The sequence below is a fragment of the Panthera onca genome, chromosome B2 (assembly GCF_046562875.1).
Source record: "Panthera onca isolate mPanOnc1 chromosome B2, mPanOnc1 haplotype 2, whole genome shotgun sequence".
Lineage (NCBI taxonomy): Eukaryota > Metazoa > Chordata > Mammalia > Carnivora > Felidae > Panthera > Panthera onca.
The window spans coordinates 32,949,463-32,974,374 of NC_138343.1; the positions used below are offsets into that span (position 1 = coordinate 32,949,463).

The 24,912-nt window shown below is 39.1% G+C and overlaps 1 protein-coding gene across 3 annotated transcripts in view; it reads right to left on the reverse strand.

Moving 5' to 3' along the window:
- NUDT3 (nudix hydrolase 3) overlaps nt 1-24,912 on the reverse strand; it is a 132,493-nt gene that overhangs the window by 88,802 nt on the left and 18,779 nt on the right. The window contains exon 1 of one of the 3 annotated variants that reach the window (XM_060615233.3): nt 17,062-17,494. The exons of the other annotated variants lie outside the window; for them this stretch is intronic. Coding sequence (XP_060471216.1) covers nt 17,062-17,100 — 39 coding nt within the window. The 5' untranslated portion in view covers nt 17,101-17,494. Of the gene's footprint in view, nt 1-17,061; nt 17,495-24,912 lie in introns of those variants that run through there. 3 annotated transcript variants of the gene reach the window in all.

The window sequence follows — 24,912 nt, forward strand, 5'->3', positions numbered from 1 at the left end:
CAATTCTGACCACATATCTGTAGATTCCAACTTACCATTCTTACAAAAACGAAAACAAAAAAGGGTCAAACACATATGGTGCACCAAGAATAAACGAAACATTTAACTATATATGAGAAAATTAAGACAGAAAGATAATTTTCATGTAATTTCAAATACTGTATTTCACAACTTTCCATGTTTCTAACATAACTGAACTGTCAAACTGTTTTATTCTACCATAAATTATGCTTCATTTACTCTAGTAGAAGATGGAGAGTATCACCAGAAATCAGAAAAAACTAGGTAGCAACTGCATTAAGATTGAGAAACCTTGGCTGAGAGTCCTTTACCTGAAGACAATCCATTGTTCTAAGACTCAGAATAAAGAGGAGTAAACAGAGAGAGCGAGGGTTCATTATACCCAAGATGTTTTAATTATTTCAACTTCATAGAAAATTAGTATGAATAAATCTTATATAATCAAACATCAATAAAAGAACCATAAGAAACTGATTATAACACTGGTTGTCTGTGAGGAAGGAAACTGGATAAAGGGGGGGACAGGTATGGGAAGGAGAATTTTCATTGTATCCCAATTGTGTCTTTTGAATTTTAAACCAAGTAAATGTACTGCTTATTCAAAAATAAATTTCATTTTGGGGCACCTGGCTGGCTAGGTCAGAAGAGCATGCAACTCTTGGTCTTGGGGTCATGAGTTCAAGTCCCATGTTGGATGTAGAGATTACTTAAATAAAAAACTTAAAAAATTTAATTTTAAGAGCTCATTACAGGGGGGCGCCTGGGTGGCTCAGTCGGTTGAGCGACCGACTTCGGCTCAGGTCATAATCTCACAGTTTGTGAGTTTGAGCCCCACATCGGGCTCTGTGCTGACAGCTTGGAGCCTGGAGCCTGTTTCAGATTCTGTGTCTCCCTCTCTCTCTGCCCCTCCCCAACTCATGCTCTGTCTCTGTCTCAGAAATTAATAAACATTAAAAAAAAATTTTTTTTAAAGGGCTCATTAGATGCTATAAAATGACCAACTGAAGAACAATTCTGAACCTTCTATAAACAACACTTAAAGACATTGTTGGGGCACCTGGGTGGTGCAGTTGGTTGAGTGTCTGACTTGGACTCAGGTCATGATCTCACAAGTTGCTAAGTTTGAGCCCCACATCGGGATCGCTGCTGTCAGCTCAGAGCCTACTTCAGATCCTCTGTTCCTCTCTCTCTGTGCCCTTCCCCTGCTCACTCTCTCAAAAATGAATAAACAGTTAAAAAAAAAAAAATCATTAGAACACTCAAATTCCCTACATAAGTGAATCTTAAAGTAAAAGTCTATTTCTAGACTAACTTACATTTGTTCTTTTATCAGTCACTAAAAAGCCATTAGTCCCATCACATTTTCCTCTTTCTTTTTAACTGACCCATAAGAGAGCTAGATTTAGTGGACAACTGCCCATTCTTGTAATATCTCTTCTACTGATCTTTTAAAACTTTTAGCTGACCTGTTTCATATATTTTTAATGCAAACTCTCATAAATCTTTTTCTTAAAGAAAACCAAAATTATAAATTACTCTTGACATTCCTTTTTTCAACCATTAAGAGGCCAAAACAAAAATTACTCTGCTCTACTCTGGAAAAGCATCATTCTTGAACAATTAATTTGGCCACATTTTGGTAGTGCCTCTAAAACTTTTACTGTAACAATTTGACCCTAAATTTATCTCTCGATTATACTTCAAAGCATGTGGAGAATGAAATACCCTCAACAACACCCACCCAATGAAGTATGTAGAAAACAAAGCCTTTTTATCCATGAAATCATATTAAATTATAAATTGCCATTTAATAACAGACCACTCTAAAAGGAAAACTTTTAAGAGAATACTTCTTAAAAATTATTATAATCTTAAAAGTAGCCTTTTTAAAAAAGGTGAAATACACACAACTTGAAATTAACCTTTTTTTTTTTTTTTTTTTTTATTAAGTTATTTAAGTAATCTCTACACCCAACATGGGGCTCGAACTCACAACCCTTAGGATCAAGAGTTGCATGCTCTTCAACTGAGTCAGCCAGGTGCCCCTAAAATTAACCATTTCAGAGTAAACAGGTCAGTGACATTTAATACATTCACAATGTCATAAAACCACCACCTCTATCTAATCCCAAAACACTTTTATCACCGCAAAATAAAACCTCATACCCATTAAGCAGTTACTCCTCATCCAGGACCTCAGACCTCCAGCCCCTGGTAACCATCAATCTTGCTATCTGCATCTACAGATTTACCTATCTGCATATTTTATGTAAATGGAATCAATGTGACAAGAGGTCTGGCTTCTTTCACTTAGCATGTTTCTGAGGTTCATCTGCAATGTATTAGCATGTACGAGTACTTCATTCTTTTTTATGGGTAATATTAGCCCATTATATATACACATTACAATTTGTTTATTCATTCACTGATAAACGTCTGGCTGTTTTCACCTTCAGCTATCATGAACAGTGCTAAACATTTATGTACAAATATTTGAGTACCTGTTTTCAGTTCTTTTAGGTACATACCTAGGGATGGAATTGCTAAGTCAAACATAATTCCTTAATGTTTGACTTTTTCAGGAACCATCAAACTGTTTCCACAACTGACCCACTCTAAATTTCCACCAGCAGTGTACAAGGCTTCCAATTTCTCCACATCCTAACTTGTTATTTTCCATGTTTAAAATTATAGCTATCCTAGTGGGTGGAAAGTGTAAAACCTAGTTCTAAGAATGTCCTAATAATTACTTAAATACTGAAGGAAAGTAGAATAGTGATAAGCAGGAATGGGAAATATTAAACTCCTATTTCCTCCTCTTCCCCCCACCCCACAGAAAACTCAAATAAGTAGACTTTTTCTCCCAGAAAATAAGTAAAAATGTATTAGATATCAAGAGAATGAGAAAACAAGTCACAGACTAGGAGAAAACATTTACAAAAGTCGTATATGAGGGGCACCTGGGTGGCTTAGTCGGTTGAGCATCCAACTTTGGCTCAGGTCATGATCTTTCAGTTCGTGAGTTCGAGCCCTGCATTGGGCTCTGTGCTGATAGCTCAGAGCCTGGAGCCTGCTTCAGATTCTGTGTTTCTCTCTCGCCCTGCCCCTAGCCTGTTCGGGCTCTGTCTCTCTCAAAAACAAGCATTAAAAAACAAAAAAAGCCATATCTTGTAAAGGACTCGTCCAAAAGAATTCTTAGAACTCACAAGAAGAAAATAAGTAACTGATTTAAAAATGGGTCAAAGGGGGGCACCTGGGTGGCTCAGTTAAGCATCCAACTTCGGCTCAGGTCATGATCTCACAGTTCATTGAGTTCAAGCCCTGTGTCAGGCTCTGTGCTGACAGCTCAGAGCCTGGAGCCTGTTTCAGATTCTGTGTCTCCCTCTCTCTCTGCCCCTCCCCTGCTCACACTCTGTCTCTCTCTCTCAAAAATAAATAAAAATTAAAAAAAAATTTTTTTTAATAAAAAATAAAATGGTTAAAAGAGGGGCACCTGGCTGGCTTTGTCAGTGGAGCATGTGACTTTTGATCTCAGGGTTGTAAATTCGAGCCCCACAATTGAGTGTATAGATTACTTAAAATCTTAAAAAAAAACAAAACAACTTAAAAACAATTGGGTAAAAGACCTGAACAGACACCTCACCAAAGAAGCTATACAGAGGGCAAATAAACATATGAAAAGATGCTCAACCCCATATGTCACTAGGAAAGTGTAAGTTAAAACAATAAGATACCAGTACACACTCTGAGAATGGCCAAAATCCATATGGTGTCACAATACTGACACTAAATGCTATGCTGGGGAAGACATGGAGTGAGAGGAACTGCTGTTGGTGGGAATGCAAAATGGTATGAGCACTTTGGAAGACATCTGGCAGTCTCTTACAAAATTAAACATATTCTTACCATACAATTCAGCAGTCATGCTCTGTTATATTCGCCCAAAGGAGTTGAAAACATGACCACACAAACGCCTGCACACAAACATTTACAACAGCTTCATTCATGATCACCAAAACTTGGAAGCAATCAAGGTGTCCTTCAACAGGTGAATAGATAAATAAACTGTGATACATCCAGACAATGGAATATTATTCAGCGTTAAAAAGAAAGGAGCTATCAAAACCGTGAAAAGTTCATGAAGGAACCTTAAAAACATATTACTAAGTGAATGAAGACGACCTGAAAAGGCTACATACTGTATGATTCCAATCGCATGACATACTGGAAAAGGCAAAACTATGGGGACAGTAAAAAGATGAACAGTTGCCAGGGAGTGGAGCCAGGGAAGGATGAACAGGAAAAGCAGAGATTTTTAGGGCAGTGAAACTATTCTGTACGATACTATAATGGTGATACATGTCATTATATATTGGTCAAAATCCACAGAATGTACAACACCAAGAGTGAACACTAATATAAAGTATGGCTTTGGGATGATAATGATGTAGCCATGTAGGCTCAGTGACTGTAACACATGTGACGCTCTGGTGGGGGATGTTGACAGTAGGGAAGGTGTTAAGTGTGTGAAGTCAGAGGGTACATGGGCACTTTCTACACTTGCCACTCAATTTTTTTTGTGAACCAAAAACTGTTCTAGAAAATAAAGTCTATTAAGAAGTATTAAGGGGCGGGGGCTCTTGGGTGGTTCAGTCAGTTGAACGTCCGACTTCGACTCAGGTCATGATCTCGCAGCTTGTGAGTTCGAGCCCCGCGTCGGGCCCTGTGCTGACAGCCTGGAGCCTGCTTCAGATTCTGTGTGTGTGTCTCTCTCTGTCCCCCACACCCCCGCTCACACACACTCTCTCTCTCTCTCTCCCTCAAAAATAAATAAACATTAAAAAAATAAAAAAATAAAAAGTATTAAGGGGCACCTGCCTGGCTCAGTCTGTAGAGCATGGGACTCTTGATCTCAGGGTTTGAGCCCCACATTGGGTGTAGAGACTACTTAAAAATAAAATCTTAAAAAAAGTATTAAAATGTGTTTTAAAGGTACTGGATTTATTTTAAAACACAATTGCTGGATTACTTTAAAGGGTCGGTAAAGGCTCAACCTAAATTCATAGAATTATTAGTAACAGTTATAACTAATGTATCTACAAGCAACTGAAATGTCCTAAATGCTATGCGTGTAAATATAATCTAACGCAATTCTCATAATAACCCTGGGAATTAGATGCTGTTAGTGGATGCATTTCTATTTTACACTTGAAGAAACTGTGGTTTTAGGAGGGTAACTCAGCCCTGAACTACAGGCCTGACCCTAAAACCACGTTCTTTCCACCACACTGACTCCATCTGAATGCTGCAGCACTGGCCCCCATTAGCTAACACCATTAGCTAATGAGAATCCTGGGAGTCTGCATCTGGATGAAGAGCAAATTACACTTGTAGCTTCAGTTCTATAGCACATGGTGCCAATTCGCAAAACATGCTTAGTATATGATAATGATTCATCGGAATACTCAACCCAGCAAGAATATCATCCTCCTCTCCATTTTTCTAAGGAACCAAATGCCGACAGATGTTCATAGCTGGTGTAGGAACTGTGTGGCTACATTACGTGCTAGCAGCCACACCAAGGTTCGTTCTGTTCTAAGCCTGCATAGCCTGGGAGTCCTCCAGATGCCCATGCTCACCTCAACAAGGATAAAGGGTTACTTGGGTCCTTTTACAAGTTAACACGTACTGGTATTTCATCATTTCCACTAGAGGAAGGCAGCTATATAAAACAGATCAGCAAAAGTTGGAAATAACCAACGAGAAATAAAAACACAACAGCAGACTTAACTCCTCAACCACCCACAACACTGAAAACTCAATTTTTATCCTTGCCCATTAAAAGGAGTAAGAGAAGGGGCGCCTGGATGGCTCAGTCCATTAAGCATCTGACTTCAGATCAGGTCATGATCTCACAATTTGTGAGTTTGAGCCCCACGTCAAGCTCTGTGCTGACAGCTCAGAGCCTGGAGCCTGCTTCGGATTCTGTGTCTCCCTCTCCTCTCTCTGCCCCTCCCCCACTTGCACTCTGTCTCTCTCTCAAAAAGAAATAAACAGTAAAAAAAAAAAAAAGGGGGGGGGGAGTAAGAGAAGCAGGCTTGTCATTTAAGGGTAAGAAGCAAACTCAGCAGTCATGGGAGATTAGGGAGTCTTGGCAGTGGGAAAAGAGGGCCCAAAATAGATGTATTAAACACAGCTAGGTGAGAATTCTGATCAGCACATATTTTTAGTGATTGCGCATTTATAACGTTCATATGCCGAGTTCAAAATTAGTTTAGCTACCAGTCTTTTGAAATGCCAGAAAAATTATTCCTCTCCCCACAACCGTCTTCACCATGGAAATAATTACAAGTTCAAAGCCCAGCACCGACTATGCCATTGTCCTGTAACCTTGTAAAGCCACCCGGACAGTGTTCACCCCCACCATACACCTTCTCCCCTGCACCCCTGCCTCCAGTCAAAAGGAACCTCTATGTTCCACATCTGATTTGCAGGTGGGTATGATGGTGGGGCAGCCTAAGGAAAGCAGGAAGGGAAAGAAGAGAAATGTGGCAAAGATGACTCCTAGTTGTCCCCCAGTATCTGTTCCTGGCTTCATCCTTGGGAGGCTAAACAAGGAAGCTATTGCTAACTAACCAGATTGAGTCAAGCTTTCAAGTAAAACTATGCTTGACCACAAATTGTCTTAGGTCACAAAATTCTCAGGTGGTATTTTCCGCTGTTGTCAAATTATTATGTCACAAAGGCTGTTTTTAATCTACTTTGGACATCAAGAATCAAAAGACATATTTTAGAAGATTTTAAAAAGTCAGAAAATGAAGGCTGACAGAGGAAACAGTAATAGTTCTTAAGTTGCCCTTATTGTCAATCATTGCAAATATAACTAAATTTATATGCTCTCATTTAGAAGCTCAGTCCCTTTGTTCTCTAGCACTAAAAAAGCTCCTGCATCATTTCCAATATTTCCAACAGCAGTTCAACCTGTGCATCCCTTCTTTAGAAGCTTTTAGAAAAATTAGGACTTGGGGTGCCTGGGTGGCTCAGTCGGTTGAGCATCCAACTTCAGCTCAGGTCATGATCTCACGGTCTGTGAGTTCAAGCCCCGCATTGGGCTCTGTGCTGACGACTCAGAGCCTGGAGCCCACTTCAGATTCTGTGTCCCTCTCTCGCTCTGCTCCTCCCCTGCTTGTGCTCTGTCTCTCTCTCAAGAATAAATAAAACATTTAAAAAAATTTTTTTTTTAGTTAGGACTTGTTTGCATAGCAAAGGAAACCATCAACAGAAAGGCAACCTACCGAATGGGAGAAGATATTTGCAAATGGTATGCCTGATGAGAGGTTAATATCCAAAATACATAAAACACTTGTAGAATTCAACACCCAAAAACCCAAAATAATCCAATTTAAAAATGGGCAGAGGGCTTGAACAGACATTTCTCCAAAGAAGTACATAAAGATGGCTAACAGAAACATGAAAAGTTGCTCAACATCACTCATCATCAGGGAAATACAAATCAAAACCACAAAGAGCTATCATCTCACACCTGTCGGAGTGGCTAAAATCAAAAACACAAGAAACAAGTGTTGGCAAAGACGTGGAGAAAAAGGAACCCTCATGAAACTGCTGGTGGGAATCCAAACTGGTGCAGCCACTGTGTAAAACAGTATGGAGGTTTCTCAAAAAATTAAAAAATAGAATTACCATATGGTCCAGTAATTCCACTACCAAGTATTTACCCCCCAAAAATGAAAACACTCACTTTGGAAAGATATGTGCATCCCGATGTTATTGCAGCATTATTTACAATACCAAGACATGGGAGCAATTCAAGTGACCATCCACAGATGAATGGATAAAGAAGACATATATATATATACAATGGAATGTTACTCAGTCATAAAAATGAATGAAATCTTGCCATTTGCAATACCATGGATGGATCTAGAGGGTACAATGCTAAGTGGCATAAGTCAGATAAAGACAAATACCATACGATTTCACTCATACGTGGAATTTAAGAAACAAATTAAACAAAACAAAAGAACTCTTAAATACAGAGAATTGGTGGTTGCCAGAGGGGAGGTAGGTGGGGAGAGGAGTAAAATAGATAATGGGGATTAGGAGTACACTAATCATGATGAGCACTGAATAATGTATAGAATTTTTAAATCATACCGTATACCTGAAACTAATGTAACACTATGTAAATTATACTTGAATAAAAAAAATTTTAAATAGTAAATAAAAAATAAGTACTTGTATTTTAAAATTCTTGTATTTTGGGGGCACCTGGGTGGCTTAGTCAGTTGAGCAGCCAACTCCTGATTGCTGCTCAGGTCATGATCCCAGGGTCATGAGATGGAGCCCCCACATCGGGCTCTGCACTGAGCACGGAGCCTGCTTGGGATTCTCTCTCTCTTTTCCTCTGCCCCTCCCCCTGCCCACTTTTTCTCTCAAAATAAAAAAATAAAAGTAAAATAAAAATAAATAAATTTTAAAATACTTATATTTTTACTAATAATTTCTAAAAAAACCGCTAAGGACAGTTTCTAAATCCAAACAACAGAAATCTATATGTAAATTCTATCCATCCTTTAAGGCTCAACACATGTCACAACCTATAACAGGCCATCAGTTGAATATAGGATACAGAAGGAACAAATTTCTTTCACAACAATATCTATCAGATGTGCAAATTGTACTCAACTGGGCAAAATCTCTAATATATAACAGGAGTATGTTCCCACACTTCAAAACTAATAGCAAAAGAAAAAACAGAATGATGAATATGTGCATCTGGAATTTTCTTGGTGGTAATTAAAGATTATTCATACCTTCCATGTTGCTTACTGAAAGATTCTTCCAAAAAGCATCCTGAAATCTCTTCTCTTTCATCATTTAGAAATAAAATTATTCTAAAAATATGAAATAAACCAGTAGTTTTTTAAGATTCAAAGGTAAAAAATCCAAACGTCCTAACATATAAGCAACTTTGGTCTATTCTGTAAAACCATAATGCACAGTTACATTTCAATGTACATTTCAACATGTATTAGGTACCAAATAATTTCTTTGTTGAGAAATCACACTTTTCCTACATGATTAAACTAAATTGAGCAATGTGAATTATCTGGTAAATGAGGAAAATGTAGAAATATATTTAGATATTAACATTCATTTATTCATCTAAAAATTATCTCTTGAGGATGTATATGCATGAGGCTCTTTCTTGTCTGGGCACTGGGGATACACAGATGAAAGTGACAGGAGACTGCGGCTCTCGTGGAGTCCACTGTTAAGGCAGGGAGTCACGTCACAGATAAATAAGGGGACTTCAGACGGTCACAGGTGCTAGGGAGAAGAAAGAGCATGATGTGATAGTGTGTGATGTGGATGGAATGCTACATGAAAGAGGGCCAGGGAAGACCTCTCAGAAAAAAACCAACAGACTGATCTAAAGGGACTCATCTTAATTACTTCACATCATTTATCACGTGCCACCTCAGAATGGTGAAAAGATTTTTAAGAATTCCTACAGAAGATTATAGCTAGCAATGAGCTGAACAGGTGCCCAGATGGTCTTCTCAGGAACCTCACGGAGTTATCAGGCAGCTAGCTGGTATGGACTCTGAAGACAGGAACTCTAACCCTGACCTCTTCCTGGAATGACTAACGCTTGCACCTGTGCTACAATACATACTACTCAAAATCCTGGAAACAAATCTGAGATTGCCTAGAGGAAGTTTATTATAAATCTCTTAACCTGAATAAGGACCTGAAACATAATATTTAGAAAGTCTTACTTTTTTTCTGGTTTATTTTTAAGAATTGGTGACTTCTGAAAGAACACGGCAAACACCCAAAATCTAAACAGATTACTCATAGACTATTTCTGACAGTTTAAACCTGCCCTAAGCTTGGTTTTGCTGCCTTCTTGGCACCATTCTATGAGACAGCTCCAGGATGTTCTTTGAACCCAAACAGGACCATGTTTTTTGCTCCAGAGAAATATTAAAAGCAAACAGTTCAGGGGCACCTAGGTGGTTCAGTCGATTGAGTATCTGATTTTTGATTTTGGCTCAGGTCATGATCTCACGGTTTGTGAGATCGAGCCCCATGTCGGGCTCTGTGTGAGAGTACAGAGCCTGCTTGGGATTCTCCTCTCTCTCTGCCCCTCCCCTGCACATGTGTGCACATGCTCTCTCAAAATAAATGAACTTAAAAAAAAATTTTTTTTTTAAAGCGCACAGTTCATGGGGCGCCTGGGTGGCTCAGTCAGTTGGGCGTCCGACTTCAGCTCAGGTCATGATCTCGCAGTTCGTGAGTTCGAGCCCCGCGTCAGGCTCTGTGCTGACAGCTTAGGGCCTGGAGCCTGCTTCGGATTCTGTGTCTCCCTCTCTCTCTGCTCCTCCCCTGCTCATGCTCTCTCTCTCTCTCTCTCTGTCCTTCAAAAATAAATAAAAACATTAAAAATATAATTTAAAAAAAGCGCACAGTTCAAATCAGCTTGGTTCTTTGGTCTTAGTGTGAGAAGCCAAGCTGTCATGTAACCTGGAGAAAGGCAGAGTTTGGGAAGTGTAGGGTGGGGAGATGGCAAAACTGGTTGCCTTCTTTCCTCCTGCACTTGGTCTTCACACAACTATCCTTTAAGTTCAGGATCTTTCAACCATCCCAGGTTCAAGTCAGAAACCAAGGGGTCACCTTCTCCCTCTCCTTTATCCCTCGTAGCCAACCTGTTCCCAAGTCCAGGGGATCTTCCCCTCTACACCTCGGAAATCTGTCCATTCTCCTAGCTCCGCAGCGGCTAACCTGATTCAAGGTATGTTACTTGACAGGACCACTACAGTAAACTACCCAACTGTCCGCCAGTATGTGTGCTCTTCCCTCTCTCATCTATTCCCTACCCTGTAGCCCGAATTATCTTTCAAAACAAAAATCTGGTCAAATATCCTACTCATCCCTGCTTTTATTAAAACTCTTCAAAGCAATGCCTCCCATTACTTTAAGAATCACAACTGTGATAAGATGGGTGAAAACAGAAATGAGACAAGATTGGCCAAGTACCGACGAAAGCTAGATGAGTGTATTAATACTAGCCTCTCTTCTGTGTATGTCTGAGATTTTCCACAATAATAAAAAAAAAAAGTTAAAAAATAAATAACAACCAAGAAACAAAGACCTAAGGCCAAAGACGACGGCTGACAAGGACCTCTACGGTCTGGCCCCACTTCATGTTTGTGCTCCACACCTCTGCACCACTGGCCTAATTTCAATTCTTTAAACACTGCACTCCTGCTTGATACAAAGTATTTGCACATGCTGTTCCATCAATCTGGAATGCCCTTCCCAATGCTTACTCAACTCCTACTCATTCTTCAGAGACCAGGGCGGCCTTCCCCAATACACCCCTGCCCACCACGTCCACATCAAGGTTTTCTGTCAAATGCACTCACTTGACTGATGTTCTTTTCCCAGACAATGTCACTTTAGTTTGTGATCAAACATTTCTGAGTGTCACAACTCTAAAGTTCATAAGAGCAGAGTCCATGTTTTTGCTTATCAGTGAATATCAAGCATCTAGCACAGGACTTGGCAGAGAGCCAATGATTTAAAGGTAGCTGCTGAATGATCTATTTTACTATCTAAGACTATCAATGGAACTGCTTTCAAACTCCCTGTAACAAAACACATTCTAAAGTTTTGAAAATTATTTGCCATTTTGGTCTCCGTTTTCTGCAAGTGGCACAGAGGAATCATTCTTATTTGTTCCCTCAGTAGTGTCTTTCTTTTGGGATATTGGAGTCCTTAGCATTCCCGTCATGGAAGTATCATGATTACCCACCAAAAATAACCACACAAACCCACAACCCGGTCTCTTTTCACTCTTTTTATAGTTGCTTCTCCTCCTTCCCCCAAATCAAGATCAAAGGAGTAGAGGACACATGGCAATGAATTCTCTCTCGGACCCCAGGAACTTCCCTTCACGTCCTGCTCCAGATGGCTGGCAAGCAGCTTTCTATTAGGAATGCTTCAACAGAGGCCCCAGGACTTCACCATTCTGCTTCCCTCGTGATTGCCACAGACAGTCCTTCTGTAATATATTCCAGGCATCGTCACAGTGCCATTTATATTGTATAATTCATGTGGGAAACTGTAACATTAAATGGGTCTGTCTTTTTATTTTATCAAAACACCTGGGTGACAGGCAGAAATGAGATTTAAATAATTCTGATTATTTTAACGTGTGAACATTTAGGGTAACAACTCATGTATCTGGACAGTGACATCTTGAACATTAATTTCAATATTTCTTAGAACTACAGTGCTATTAGGACCCTAAGAAATAATTTTACGGCCAGCCAAGAGACTAAATTTATCAAAATATCTTTTAAATAAAGACTGCATCAAGTATGTGGAAAAGACTTCACCAATTAATTCAGCCACCATTAATCCAAATTTATAACTGAGGAGCTGCTTACAAATTTAACTTTTATTCTACCTATGACCTGCTAAGTAAACTGACAGTAAAGTCCAAAAACAATTTAAGCACCCTCCAGCACTTGCTCATATGGAAATAATCCATGTTAACTACTAATCACTCTTCTTGTCAATTACAGCTAGATAGTAGGGCCCTTCACTCAGTAGGAAATACTTGAACCCTATGTATATATGTATCTATCAATCAAGAAAGTTCCATAGGGGGTGCCTGGGGTTCCATAGGGGGTGGCTCAGTCGGTTAAGAGTCTGGCTTTGGCTCAGGTCATGATCTTGGGGTTTGTGAGTTCGAGCCCCGCATCGGGCTCTGTGCTGACGGCTCAGAGCCTGGAGCCTGCTTTGGAATCTGTGACTCCCTCTCTCTCTGTCCCCTCCCCGCTCATGCTCTGTCTTTGTCTCTCAAAAAATAAATAAATGTTAAAAAAAATTTTTTAAAAAAAAAAGAAAGAAAGCAAGCTCCATAGTATAGGCATATCTCCAAGATATTAAGGGTTTGGTTTCCAAAGGCCACCGAAATAAAGTGAATATCTCCGTGAAGTGACTCAAACGAGTTTTTTGGTTTCCCAGTGTATATAAAAGCTATGTATACATTATACTGTAGTCTATTCTGTGTGCAATAGCATTATGTCTCAAAAAAACAAAGTACATATCTTAATTTTAAAATACTTTAGTGCCAAAAATGTTAACTGTCATTTGAGCTTTTAGCAAGTTGTAATCTTTGATCACAGGTTACACTAACAAATATAATAATGGAAAGGTTTGAAATATTGCAAGAATTTTCAAAATGTGACAAACACAAAGTCAGCAAATGCTATTGGAAAAATAGACCAATCACACCTGCTTGATGCAGGGTTGCCACAAACCTCCAATTTGTAAAAAGCATAGTATCTACAATGCACAGTAGAATGAGATATGCCTGTATGTAGTCCAGACTATTAACTCGCAATTACTGGAAAATGAGTCTGAATTAAGAAGGTTCTGCTTAAAAACATAAAAAAGGTTCTACATATTTTTTGTTTAAAAACACAAAATTGGCCCCAATGCAGAGCAAGGGAGTAAGCAAACTTTAAATTCCTTTGTAAAAATTTGGGGTAACCTCTCTTCATAAACGTTAAGCAACTGCTAAACTTGTAAGAATAAGACTACTCGAAACCTGAATAAGGGCATTAAAAGATTTTCATTCATTTTTAGAAATTTTTTTGCTAAGAAATTTTCAGTAAAAAGGTTTAACAGAAATTCTTTCCTAATCTAATAAGGAGAGTTCTTAAGACTGCTTTATTATTGGGGTGCCTGAGTGGCTCAGGCAGCTTATGTGTCCAACTTCAGCTTGGGTCATGATCTCATGGTTAAGGAGTCCAAGCCCCACATCAGGTTCTGCACTGATGGTATGGAGACTGCATGGAATTCTCTCTCTCTCCCTCTCTGTCTGTCCCTCCCCTGCTTGTGTGCTCTCGCTCTCTCTCTCAAAAAATAAACTGGAAAAAAAAAAGAAAAGATTGCTTTATTACTTGCTATTATAAAACCAGAGCTAAAGGGCAGACCTGAAAACTAGATCATTCTCTACCTGCAGGAAAGGCTGCATTTCAATTTCAGACAATGGGAGACTATCTTTAAGGAAAGACCTGACAGCCTATTACAGTATTTATTTCCTGATTATCACTGGGGTCAAATGTTTGCCCTTGTATTTCACTAATTCCCCCTGGTAACATTAGTCCCATTCTGGTGTTTACTGGAGGTTGAGTTGGTTATATATACCAGGCCACTGACTAAGTAATCCCTCTTCCGTTTTTCTCTTTAAGAAGTATGGCTGTTTTTGGTGTCAGAAAATTTGTCTCCCTCTCTCTCTCTGCCCCTCCCCTGCTCGTGCTCTGTCTCTCTCTCTCAAAAATACATAAACTTAAAAAAATAAATAAATAAAAAGGAAATTCTGACACATGCTACAACATGGATGAAACTTGGAAGGCACTGTGCTAAATGAGATAAACCAGTCACAAAAAGATAAATACTGTATAATTCCACTTATATGAGATACCTAGGGTAATCAAACTCAGAAATGAAGTAAAATGCTGGTTCCTGGGGGAAGAAGGGCAGACAGAAAATTATTTGATGAATATAGTTTCCATTTGGGAAGATGAAAAAGTTCTGGACTTTGTAAATGTAAATGTAAACTTTGACAATGTAAGTGTACTTAGTACTATGGAACTCTGCACAAAATAGTGATAAACTTCATTGTGTGTATTTTATCACAATTAAACATTTTTAAATAAAAAAAAAAAAAGAAGTATGGCTGTTTATCTGGTGGTTACTAGAAGACTTAAAGCGATAACCCTATATTGCCAATTAATCATATGCTCCTATGGAGCACCAACCACAGCACTAGTGTTCCTAGGTGGCACTGACCAAATGTTTAAATCAGCCATTCAGTGTGTTTAGCCAGCCTCCAGTATCAGGGCCCTTAAGAAGGTTGTTGATACCTATCGTTGCACAGAACCAAATAACTTGATATCACATTCACTGCACAGCTTGCCTGCCAATTTCTTAAAATGTGTATAGAACTTTTTTTTTTTTTTTAAGTTGGCTCTATGCCCAACGTGGGGCTGGAACTCATGACCCTGAGATGAAGAGTCACATGTTCTACCGAATGAGCCAGCCAGGCGCCCCATGTATAGAATTTTTTTATCAGTCTTCTACTTCTTTATCTTTCGGCATATTGCCTACAGGTGGAATTAGGTGACAGCTTCCAGTTCTTCCATATTCACAATGAAAAGCTTTGCCTGTATATGTAATTTTTCCAGTGAAGTCTAAACTATGTACCCGGCAATCTTCAGGATTACTGTCAGTCCACAATATAGTGCCAATTCTGCAGAATAGGCTGTCCTCCTCCTGTACACAACCAAGGCAATGATCATTCTCAAGAAGCCCCTGTACCATTAATCCAGGATGCAAAAGAAACACGTTAAGGGCACTGAAACTCAACCTACAGCAATGCCAAGAGATGTGACCTGAAGGGAAAGAAATGTGACAGCTGATCAGCCTGACCATTTCAGAAGGGCTGTGCTACCAGTAAGAGGTGACCCACCACCAAAACAAGCTCCATAAGTCCTGGACTTAGCGACATAGCAACAAAGCGAGTGAGAAACCAGCTAATCACCTTTGTCTTTTCAAACCTGCACATCAAATACCAGTTTACAACATCGCAAATACAAAAAAAATGACCATATATGTATGACACGCTAAAGATCAAGAGCAGAGGAAAAGCTGCAAAAGCATGAATGATGGAGGGTCGGTTTTGTTTTGTTGCTTCTCCTAAAGGTAGCTGTTTGAAGGCTATGATGATATACTTCAATAATGAAAATGAATTTGAGCTTCACACAAAAGAGTAAATATTAAGCAACATAATTTCAAATGTGTAACAGACCACTCTGGGCAAAGTCCTTAAGCAGTTCTAGACATGGGTGACTTGACAAAACTGTGATCTATGGGTTTGTTTGCTTTTCTTCCTTCACTAGAAAGCAACTGGCCATTGGTTTTACAGATCTGCATCATGTATCAAAGTTCAAAAACACATTTTCCATAACTAATGCCTGCTGCTTTTATTATTAGTGCTAGTAGCCTATAAAACAGACTTGATGTAATCAGCTGTTTTTACCCTTTTGCTTTCCAGTTAATAAAGTTTTCTGACACCTTTCTATATTATTTACAAGAACGGTGAAGTATAACACGACCATTAAAACAAGGATAATTCTAAGGTACAACATGACTGCAAAAGCTAATTGTTTGAACACAAATATTAAGATATCAAACACTAACCAGGCAGTACATTTAAAAATACTCCTTGATACGAAAGGTAGGATGCAAAAATTTAAATAAACTTAAAAAAAATGTAAGTACGTCTCACTCAGTGAGACTATGGAGCCAAAATGGAAGCTCTGTCACAGATAATCCTAGAATTCGCATGAGGTAATCAGACGTGAAGTTCGCAAGCGGCCTAACTTCTGGTTATATCACATTACCCCAGGCTGTCCTTTTGCGGCTTCTTTGCCATTTCACAGCTGTACCTGACGCGGCACGTTGCCCTTAATTGCTCCACCCTCGCTCTCTTGGTTTTGTTTTGCTGAAAATGCAGATGCAATCTGAAAAGAATATCCACATGCTTCCATCTCTACATCTCCCTACCTTGCTGCACCCAGGCCCATAAACCGGGTCTCTCCTCTTAGTACCACAGAGGCGCTATTTGTGCTCCAAGTGGAAACCAACCCAGTGGTTCTCTATGCCCCACTTAAAAACATTGCTCCAAGCGATTCTCCCCCTCTCTTCTGCATAACGACTTTACCTCTCTACCAAAGCATAAAACATGCTGTATTTCTCCCTCAAGAAGAAACAAAACCCTCTCTTGACCCCATATCCCCCTTCTATCTACTGCTCTCCTTTATAGCAAAATTATTCAGTAAAATTGTCTGTAACTACTGATCTATATTCTTTTCCCACTCACTCCTGAATCCACTGCAAACAGAATTTTTCCCCCTTATCAAAGTCACCAATTACCTTCTTGTTGCTCAATCCGATGGCCAATTCAGTCTTCATCCACTTGACCCATCAGTAGCCCTTGTCATGATGACATTCTCACTCTGCGCTGAATCAACTTTTCCTTGGCTTCCAGAACACATACTCTTCCGATTTCCTCGCTCCCTTGCTTGCTACTCTTTCCTTATCTCCTCGGCCTCTAAATCATGCAGTGTTGAAGGGCTTAGTCCTCAAAGTGTCTTCTCTTCTATACCTACTCATTCTCTTTGTGATTCTGTCCAGGATTGTGGCTTAAAATGCCACTGATAGGCTGACAACTTTCAAATTTATACCTCCAGCCCATTCCTCTCCCCTGAATGCCATTTTCTATATATAGCTAATCTTTTCCCCATCCCAAACCTGCTCCTTCAGTCGTTTACTCCATTCCAGGGAAATGGCAGCTCTACCCTTCCAGATACTCTGGTCAAAAAGCTTAAGGCCCCCCTTGACCCTACTCACATCTTACACTCAACCAATCAACAAAATCCCACCTTCAAGAATAACCCAATTGTGACTTCATATGACCTCCACTGCCACCATTCCAAAGACCTTGACTGAATGAGATTGTATCTAATAAAATTCCTAACAGTGTCTGGCACAAAAAAGCACTTGACTAATAACAATGCCCTTCCTCCCACCAAAATTTCACATCAGGCTGCAGTTAAGAATCACTCAGAAAAAGAGGTTCTCAAAACCTCCTTTGGGGGCTGGGGGGCACAGGTCCCTGAGGGGCCAATACTATTTTCATATTAATACTAAGATATTATCTGCCCTTTGCACTCTTATTCTCTCATGTGTGTACAGTGGAGTTTTCCAGAGGCTACGTGACAGGTAACAATGTCATCACTCCGACCGTTAATGGAATGTGTACTTGTATAGTCTTGTTATCTAGAATTTTCTAAGATAACAGGTTTAGGATACAAATATGCTTCTCAGAGATTAACTCAGTTTGATCGTTCTGTGCTCTTACCAGTCATTTACACCTGCTATAAATTCCTACAACCTGAATATTGCCCTACATATCATTAATCCAAATTCTGAAGCTTTGCTTATGCCTACACAAAAACACAAACAATACATTCTGTAGTCTAGTTTGGCAATAGTATATTTCAAATTTTTAAATTTTTCTAAATTTTTAAATTGTATCTAAAACTGTTACTTTACCACCATTTTATTACTTTAACAATATTTTATTCTCAAATAAAAGACAATGTGTCTATAACTTTTTTATATTTAAGGATAGACTATTTCTTTAAAAAAGGAAGATTAGGAGACTTGATTTCTCAACGCACAGTTGCACCATCCATGTCTAAAGATGCTGAAAATGATGAAACTGACCATATCAGTGAGTTGTCGGATTCATGAAAGGGAGGAGTCTACTCCAAGGAAACTGGATGAAACTGTAGTAAGAAACAAAAATATAGAAGATGGAAGCCATCTTACCCTTAGATTTGTAGATGTTAATAATCTACCTTATTATGTTTTATGCAACAAAGGTTTTTTGTTTTTTTTTAACCTTTTTAAAGTTTATTTGTTTTGAGAAATTGAGCACAAGCAGGATCAGAGAGAAGGAGAGACAGAATCCCAAGCAGGCTCCACACCATCAGAGCAGAGCCCGATGCGGGGCTTGAACTCACGTACTGCGAGATCATGACCAGAGCCAAGATCAAGACTTGGTCACTTAACCAACTGTGCCACCCAGACGCCCCAACAAAGTATTTTTTTTTTTTAATTTTTTTTTCAACGTTTTTTATTTATTTTTGGGACAGAGAGAGACAGAGCATGAACGGGGGAGGGGCAGAGAGAGAGGGAGACACAGAATCGGAAACAGGCTCCAGGCTCCGAGCCATCAGCCCAGAGCCTGACGCGGGGCTCGAACTCACGGACCGCGAGATCGTGACCTGGCTGAAGTCGGACGCTTAACCGACTGCGCCACCCAGGCGCCCCAAAGTATTTTTTAATATTATTACTGAAGCATCATATTGAGACTAATCATTCAAAAAAAAAAAAAAAAAAAAAAAAGGAACTGAATATTTTACACACCATAATCAAGTGGGATTTATTCCAGGATGTAAAGATAGTTTGACCTCCACATATCAATACAATACACTACACTAACAAAATAAAACACAAAAATTACATTATCATCTCTGGGTCGCCTGGGTGGCTCAGTCAGTTGAGCATCTGACTTTGGCTTGGGTCATGATCTCGCGGTCTGTGGGTTCGAGTCCCGTGTCGGGCTCTGTGCTGACAGCTCAGAGCCTGGAGCCTGCTTTGGATTCTGTGTCTCACTCTCTCTCTGCCCCTCCCCCGCTCATGCTCTGTCTCTCTCTCTCTGTCAAAAATAAATAAACATTAAAAAATTTTTGGGGTGCCTGGGTGGCTCAGTCAGTTAAGCGTCCAACTTTGGCTCAGGTCATGATCTTGCGGTTCGTGAGCTCAAGCCCGGCGTCGGGCTCTGTGCTGACAGCTCAGAGCCTGGAGCCTGTTTCGGATTCTGTGTCTCCCTCTCTCTCTCTGACCCTCCCTCGTTCATGCTCTGTCTCTCTCTGTCTCAAAAATAAATAAACGTTAAAAAAATTTTTTTAATTTTTTTTTAATTCTGAAAATTATATTGTCATCTCAGTAGATACAGAAAAAGCTTTTGACAAAATTAAACATCAATTCATAATAAAAACTCTCATCAAAGTGGGTAAAAAAAGAATGTGCCTCAACATAATAAAGGCCACATATGACAAGCCCAAGACTAACATCATACTCAAAGGTGAAAAACTGAAAGCTTTTCCTCCAAAATCAGGAACAGAACAAGGATGCCCACTGTTGCCACTTTTATTCAACACAGTACTGGAAGCCCTAGCCAAAGCAATTAGGCGAAAGAAAAGAAAAGAAAAGAAAAGAAAAGAAAAGAAAGGAAAAGAGAAAAGAAAAGAAAGAAAAGGCATCCAAGTCAGAAGAGAAAAAGTAAAACTGTGACTATTTGCAGATAACATGGTCTTATATGTGAGCAAACCTTAAAGACTCTGCCAAAGTTAGAACTAATAAATTTCATGAAGTTGTAGGATACAAATTCCATATTCAAAAAATCAACTGCGTTTCTATACACTAAAAATGAAATATCAGAAAAAGAAATTAAGAAAATCCCATTTGCAGTTACATTAAAAAGAATAAAATACTTAGGAATAAATTTAACCAAGGGGGTGAAAGATATGTACACTGAAAACTGTAACACATTCATGAAAGAAACCAAAGACACAAATAAATGGGCAGATATTCCATGACCATGGACGAAAGAATTAATATTATTAAAATGCTCCATACTACCCAAAGCAATCTACAAATTGAATGCAATCCCTACCCAAATTTGAATGACATTTTTCACAAAAAGAGAAGAATCAATCCTAAAACTTGTATGGAACCACAGAAGACCCTAATAGCCAAAGCAATCTTAAGAAGAACAAAGCCGGCTGGGGCGCCTGGGTGGCTCAGTGGTTAGGTGTCCGACTTCGGCTCAGGTCATGATCTCATGGTTTGTAGGTTCAAGCCCCACATCGGGCTCTGTGCTGAGAGCCTGAAGCCTGCTTTGGAGTCTGTGTCTCCTTCTCTCTCTGCCCCTCCCCCACTTGTGCCCTGTCTCTGTCTCTCAAAAATAAATAAAATGTAAAAAAAAAATTTTTTTATAAAAGAAAAAAAAAACAAAAAACAAAGCTGGAGGCATCATGCTTCCAGTTCCAAACCACATTACCAAGCTACAGTAATCAAAACAGTATTGGTGTCAAACATACATAGATCAGTGGGACAGAACAGAGTGTCAAGAAATAAAACCATGAATTTATGGTCAATTAATTTATGACAAAGAAGCCAAAAATATGTAACAGGGAAAGGACAGTCTCTTTAATAAATGGTGCTGGGAGGGTCACCTGGGTGGCTCAGTTGGTTAAACGTCCAACTCTTGGTTAAACTGGACAGCCACATGCCAAAGAATGAAACTGGACCACTGTGTTACATTATACACAAAAATTAACTCAAAATGAATTAAAGACTTTAACGTGAGATCTGAAATCAGAAAATTCCTAAAAGAAAACACACAGCAGATAAGCTCCTTAACATCAGTCTTGGCAATGATTTTTTTAATTTGAGACCAAAAGCAAAGGTAACAGAGGTGCCACTCTGGCTCAGTCAGTAGAGCATGTGAGTCTTGACCTCAGGGTCGTGAGTTTGAGCCCCGCGTTGGGCACAGATTTTACTTAAAAAAAAAAAAAAAAAAAAAAAAAAAGCTAGGGTGCCTGGGTGGCTCAGTTGGTTGAGCATCCGATTTTGGCTCAAGTCATGATCTCAGGGTTGTTGAGTTCAAGCCCCACATTGGGCTCTCTGCAGTCTGCACAGAGCGCACTTCAGATCCTCTGCCCCTGTTCCCCACTCTCGTGCATGCTCTCTCAAAAATAAATAAACATTAAAAAATATTTTTTTTAATCATAAAACTCCTTAAAAAAAAATAAAAGCAAGGGCAACAAAAGCAAAAATAAACAAGTGGGATTACATCAAACTAAAAAGCTGCAAGCAAAGGAAACCATAAAAAGGCAACCTACCAAATAACAGAAAACATTTGCAAATCATACATCTGATAAGGGTAATATCCCAAGTATACAGAGAACTCATATAACTCCACAACAACAACAAAACAAAAAAGAAAGAAAAAGATGTGATTTTAAAATGGGCAGAACTAAATAAACATTTTTTCAGGGGTTGGGGAGGGAAATTTTAAACCATTTTTTCAAAGATGACATACAAATGGCCAACAGGTACCTGAAAGGATGCTCAACATCATCAGAGAAATATAAATCAAAACCACAATGAGCATCACCTCACACCTGTTATAATGGCTGTCACATTAAAATGACGAGATCACAAGCATTGGATATGGAGAAAAGAGAACCTGTGTGCTATTGGTGGGAATGTAAACTGGTGCAGCCATTATGGAAAACAGTATGGAGGTTCCTCAAAAAATTAAAAACAGAACTATCATATGATCCAGCAATCCAACTTCTGGGTATAGCCAAAGGAAACAAAATCACTACCTCGAAGAGGTATCTATATGCCCATGTTCACTGAAGCATTATCACAATAGCCAAGACACGAGAACAACCTAAGTGTCCATCAGATGGATGAATGGATAAAGAAAATGCGACACACACACATAAGAGTATTACTCAGCCAAAGAAAAGAGAAACTGCCATTTGCAACAACCTGGATTAACCTGGAGGGTATTGTGCTTTGTAAAATAAATCAAAAACACACACTATCTAATCTCATTTACATGTGGAATCTAAAAAACAAACTCACAGAAACCGAGAACAGACTGATGGTTATGAGAGGTGGGGATGGGAGGGTGTGAACAGGGTCAAAAGCTACAAACTTTCAGTTACAAGATAAATAGGTTCTTGGGATGAGTGCCTGGGTGGCTCAGTTGGTTAAGTGTCAGACTTCAGCTCAGGTCATGATCTCACAGCTCATGAGTTCCAGACCTGAGTCTGGCTCTGTGCTGACAGCTCAGAGCCTGGAGCCTGCTTCAGACTGTCTCCCTCTCTCTCTGTTCCTCCCCTGCTCACTCTCTGTCTCTCTCGCTCTCAAAAGTAAATAAACATTAAAAAAATTTAATAAAAAAAGTTCTGGGGATGTTATGTACTATAGCTAACAATACTCTGGGGGCGTGGGAGGGGTGGAAGGTGGGTGATGGGTATTGAGGAGGGCACCTTTTGGGATGAGCACTGGGTGTTGTATGGAAACCAATTTGACAATACATTTCATATATTGAAAAAATAATAATAAAAAAAAGGAAAAAAAATCACAATAAAAAAAAGACAAATCTTACATACACTAAAACATACTGGTTTTGAGTATACATTTGGACAATGTGTATACAGCCATGTAAATAACATTTAAATCAAGATTGACATAGATTGAAAGAATGGCTGCAAACTCCTGAAATTCCAAGATGGCCATGTGAGTGGACCTGAGCTATCCCCCAGGACGTTAAGAGGACACCTGGAGGGAAACCAAGGTAACGCAGCTTGGAACTGGCCAACAACCAGACACACGGATGGGGGGCCCCCCTACATGATCCAGGTTATATAGAAGTATGTATGAGAGATGTAGATCGGCTGAGCTCATCCAGAGGACAAAAACTATGCAGCAGACCAACAAAATCGTGAGCTAAATAAAGTGAGGTTTGCTTTAAAAACAACAACAACAACAACAACAACAACAACAACACTCTGTTGTATACAGTTATTTGAAAGTTGCTAAGAAAGTAAATCTCAAAAGTGCTCAACAACAGAAAAAAAGATTTGTAACTATGTTATAGTGGAGAAACCAGACAGACCTCACCTTAACCCAACAATCACGGTTAACATCACCAATAAGTTATACTGACATCATGTACCTTTTGATATGATGCACTGACAAGGGGACATCACTTCTGAGACATTATCGCCAAAAATGCATGACCTCAATCTAATCTTAAGAAACCATGAGACCCAAGTTAAGGAACATTCTACAAAATAATTCACTACATATTCTGTGTGAGACTCAATTTTCTTCAGATACTTCAAAACAACCTATCAAAACACTGAACCTGTACTGAATAGCAGATACGAAAACCCGGCTATCAATTATCTAAGAATATCTGTGGATTTGTAAAAAGTGTAAAATACCACCAATCTTGTCACTAAATCTCACACCTGTTTCTTATTAATGAGCACTGGGGGAAGACGGTGGCAATTCTTTAAGATGGTGGGCTGTCATCTTCAAAAAAATGTGTATTTTGTGAGACTGGAGAAAGATAAAACAGTAATTACTGTGGCTGCCAATATTATATTTGTGATTTAACAATGTCATTTACACGGCATTTACAGCAACAGAGGAACATTTAAATAAATTATTTAATCTATTCAATGGACACACAGACGTTAAAATGTATATGGTGAGTTCAGATTAGGAAAAAAAAATGTTTATCATACATGAAAAACCAGTTTACAAAACTGTATTTAAACCAATCACAATGCTGTAAAAAACAAAAACCATAATGATTAAAGAATTTCCTCCCTATGTTTTGGAAGAAATTAAGAGTAGGTATTTATCCTCCCAACAACTGTGAGCCTGCCATAAGCACCATGTAGGCACCAGGGAAGATAAACTAGAAGCAGGAGAGACGCATTAGATCTCTGGTAATTTACAACCCAGTGGGCTCAAAAGAAGGGAAGTTTTCCAAATTCACTACAACGAGCGTGAAATATCATTATAATGTAAGAAAGACTAATAAAACTGCCTTCCAAAATAAGTTTTTGGCATTCAAAATTTGCCAAAAATATCCATGTTTCTGATAAATTCACTTCTTCCCACAACACACATGTGCTGGCTCTGGGATGTGTGAGCAGCTGCAGCCAAAAGTGACAATAACCAATAGACGCTGCTAAAGTCAGTATAGATTTTATTTCTATAATTGTATCACAGCCTCTCATTCCACCTGCTTTTTGTTTTGTTTTCCATGCTGGTGCTGAGAGACAGCTTTAGAAATATATCTTTATTCACATTTCTTCCTTTCCACATATTTACCTTCTTCTTGTGGATCTGTCAGAAAAAAACTGTGCCCTTTTCTTCTTTTGGACACATTATTTCACCAGAAATACCACAGTAGACAGCTCTGAACACCCTTTTGGTTTCAGTTCCCTTATCTCACTGAAGTGGCTGGATTTTGTCTAAGGTTACTTCCAGGCTTACAAATGTAAAGATTCTTCCCTCCTTCCGAAGATAAAGCCCTTTGAAAGCAAACTCATA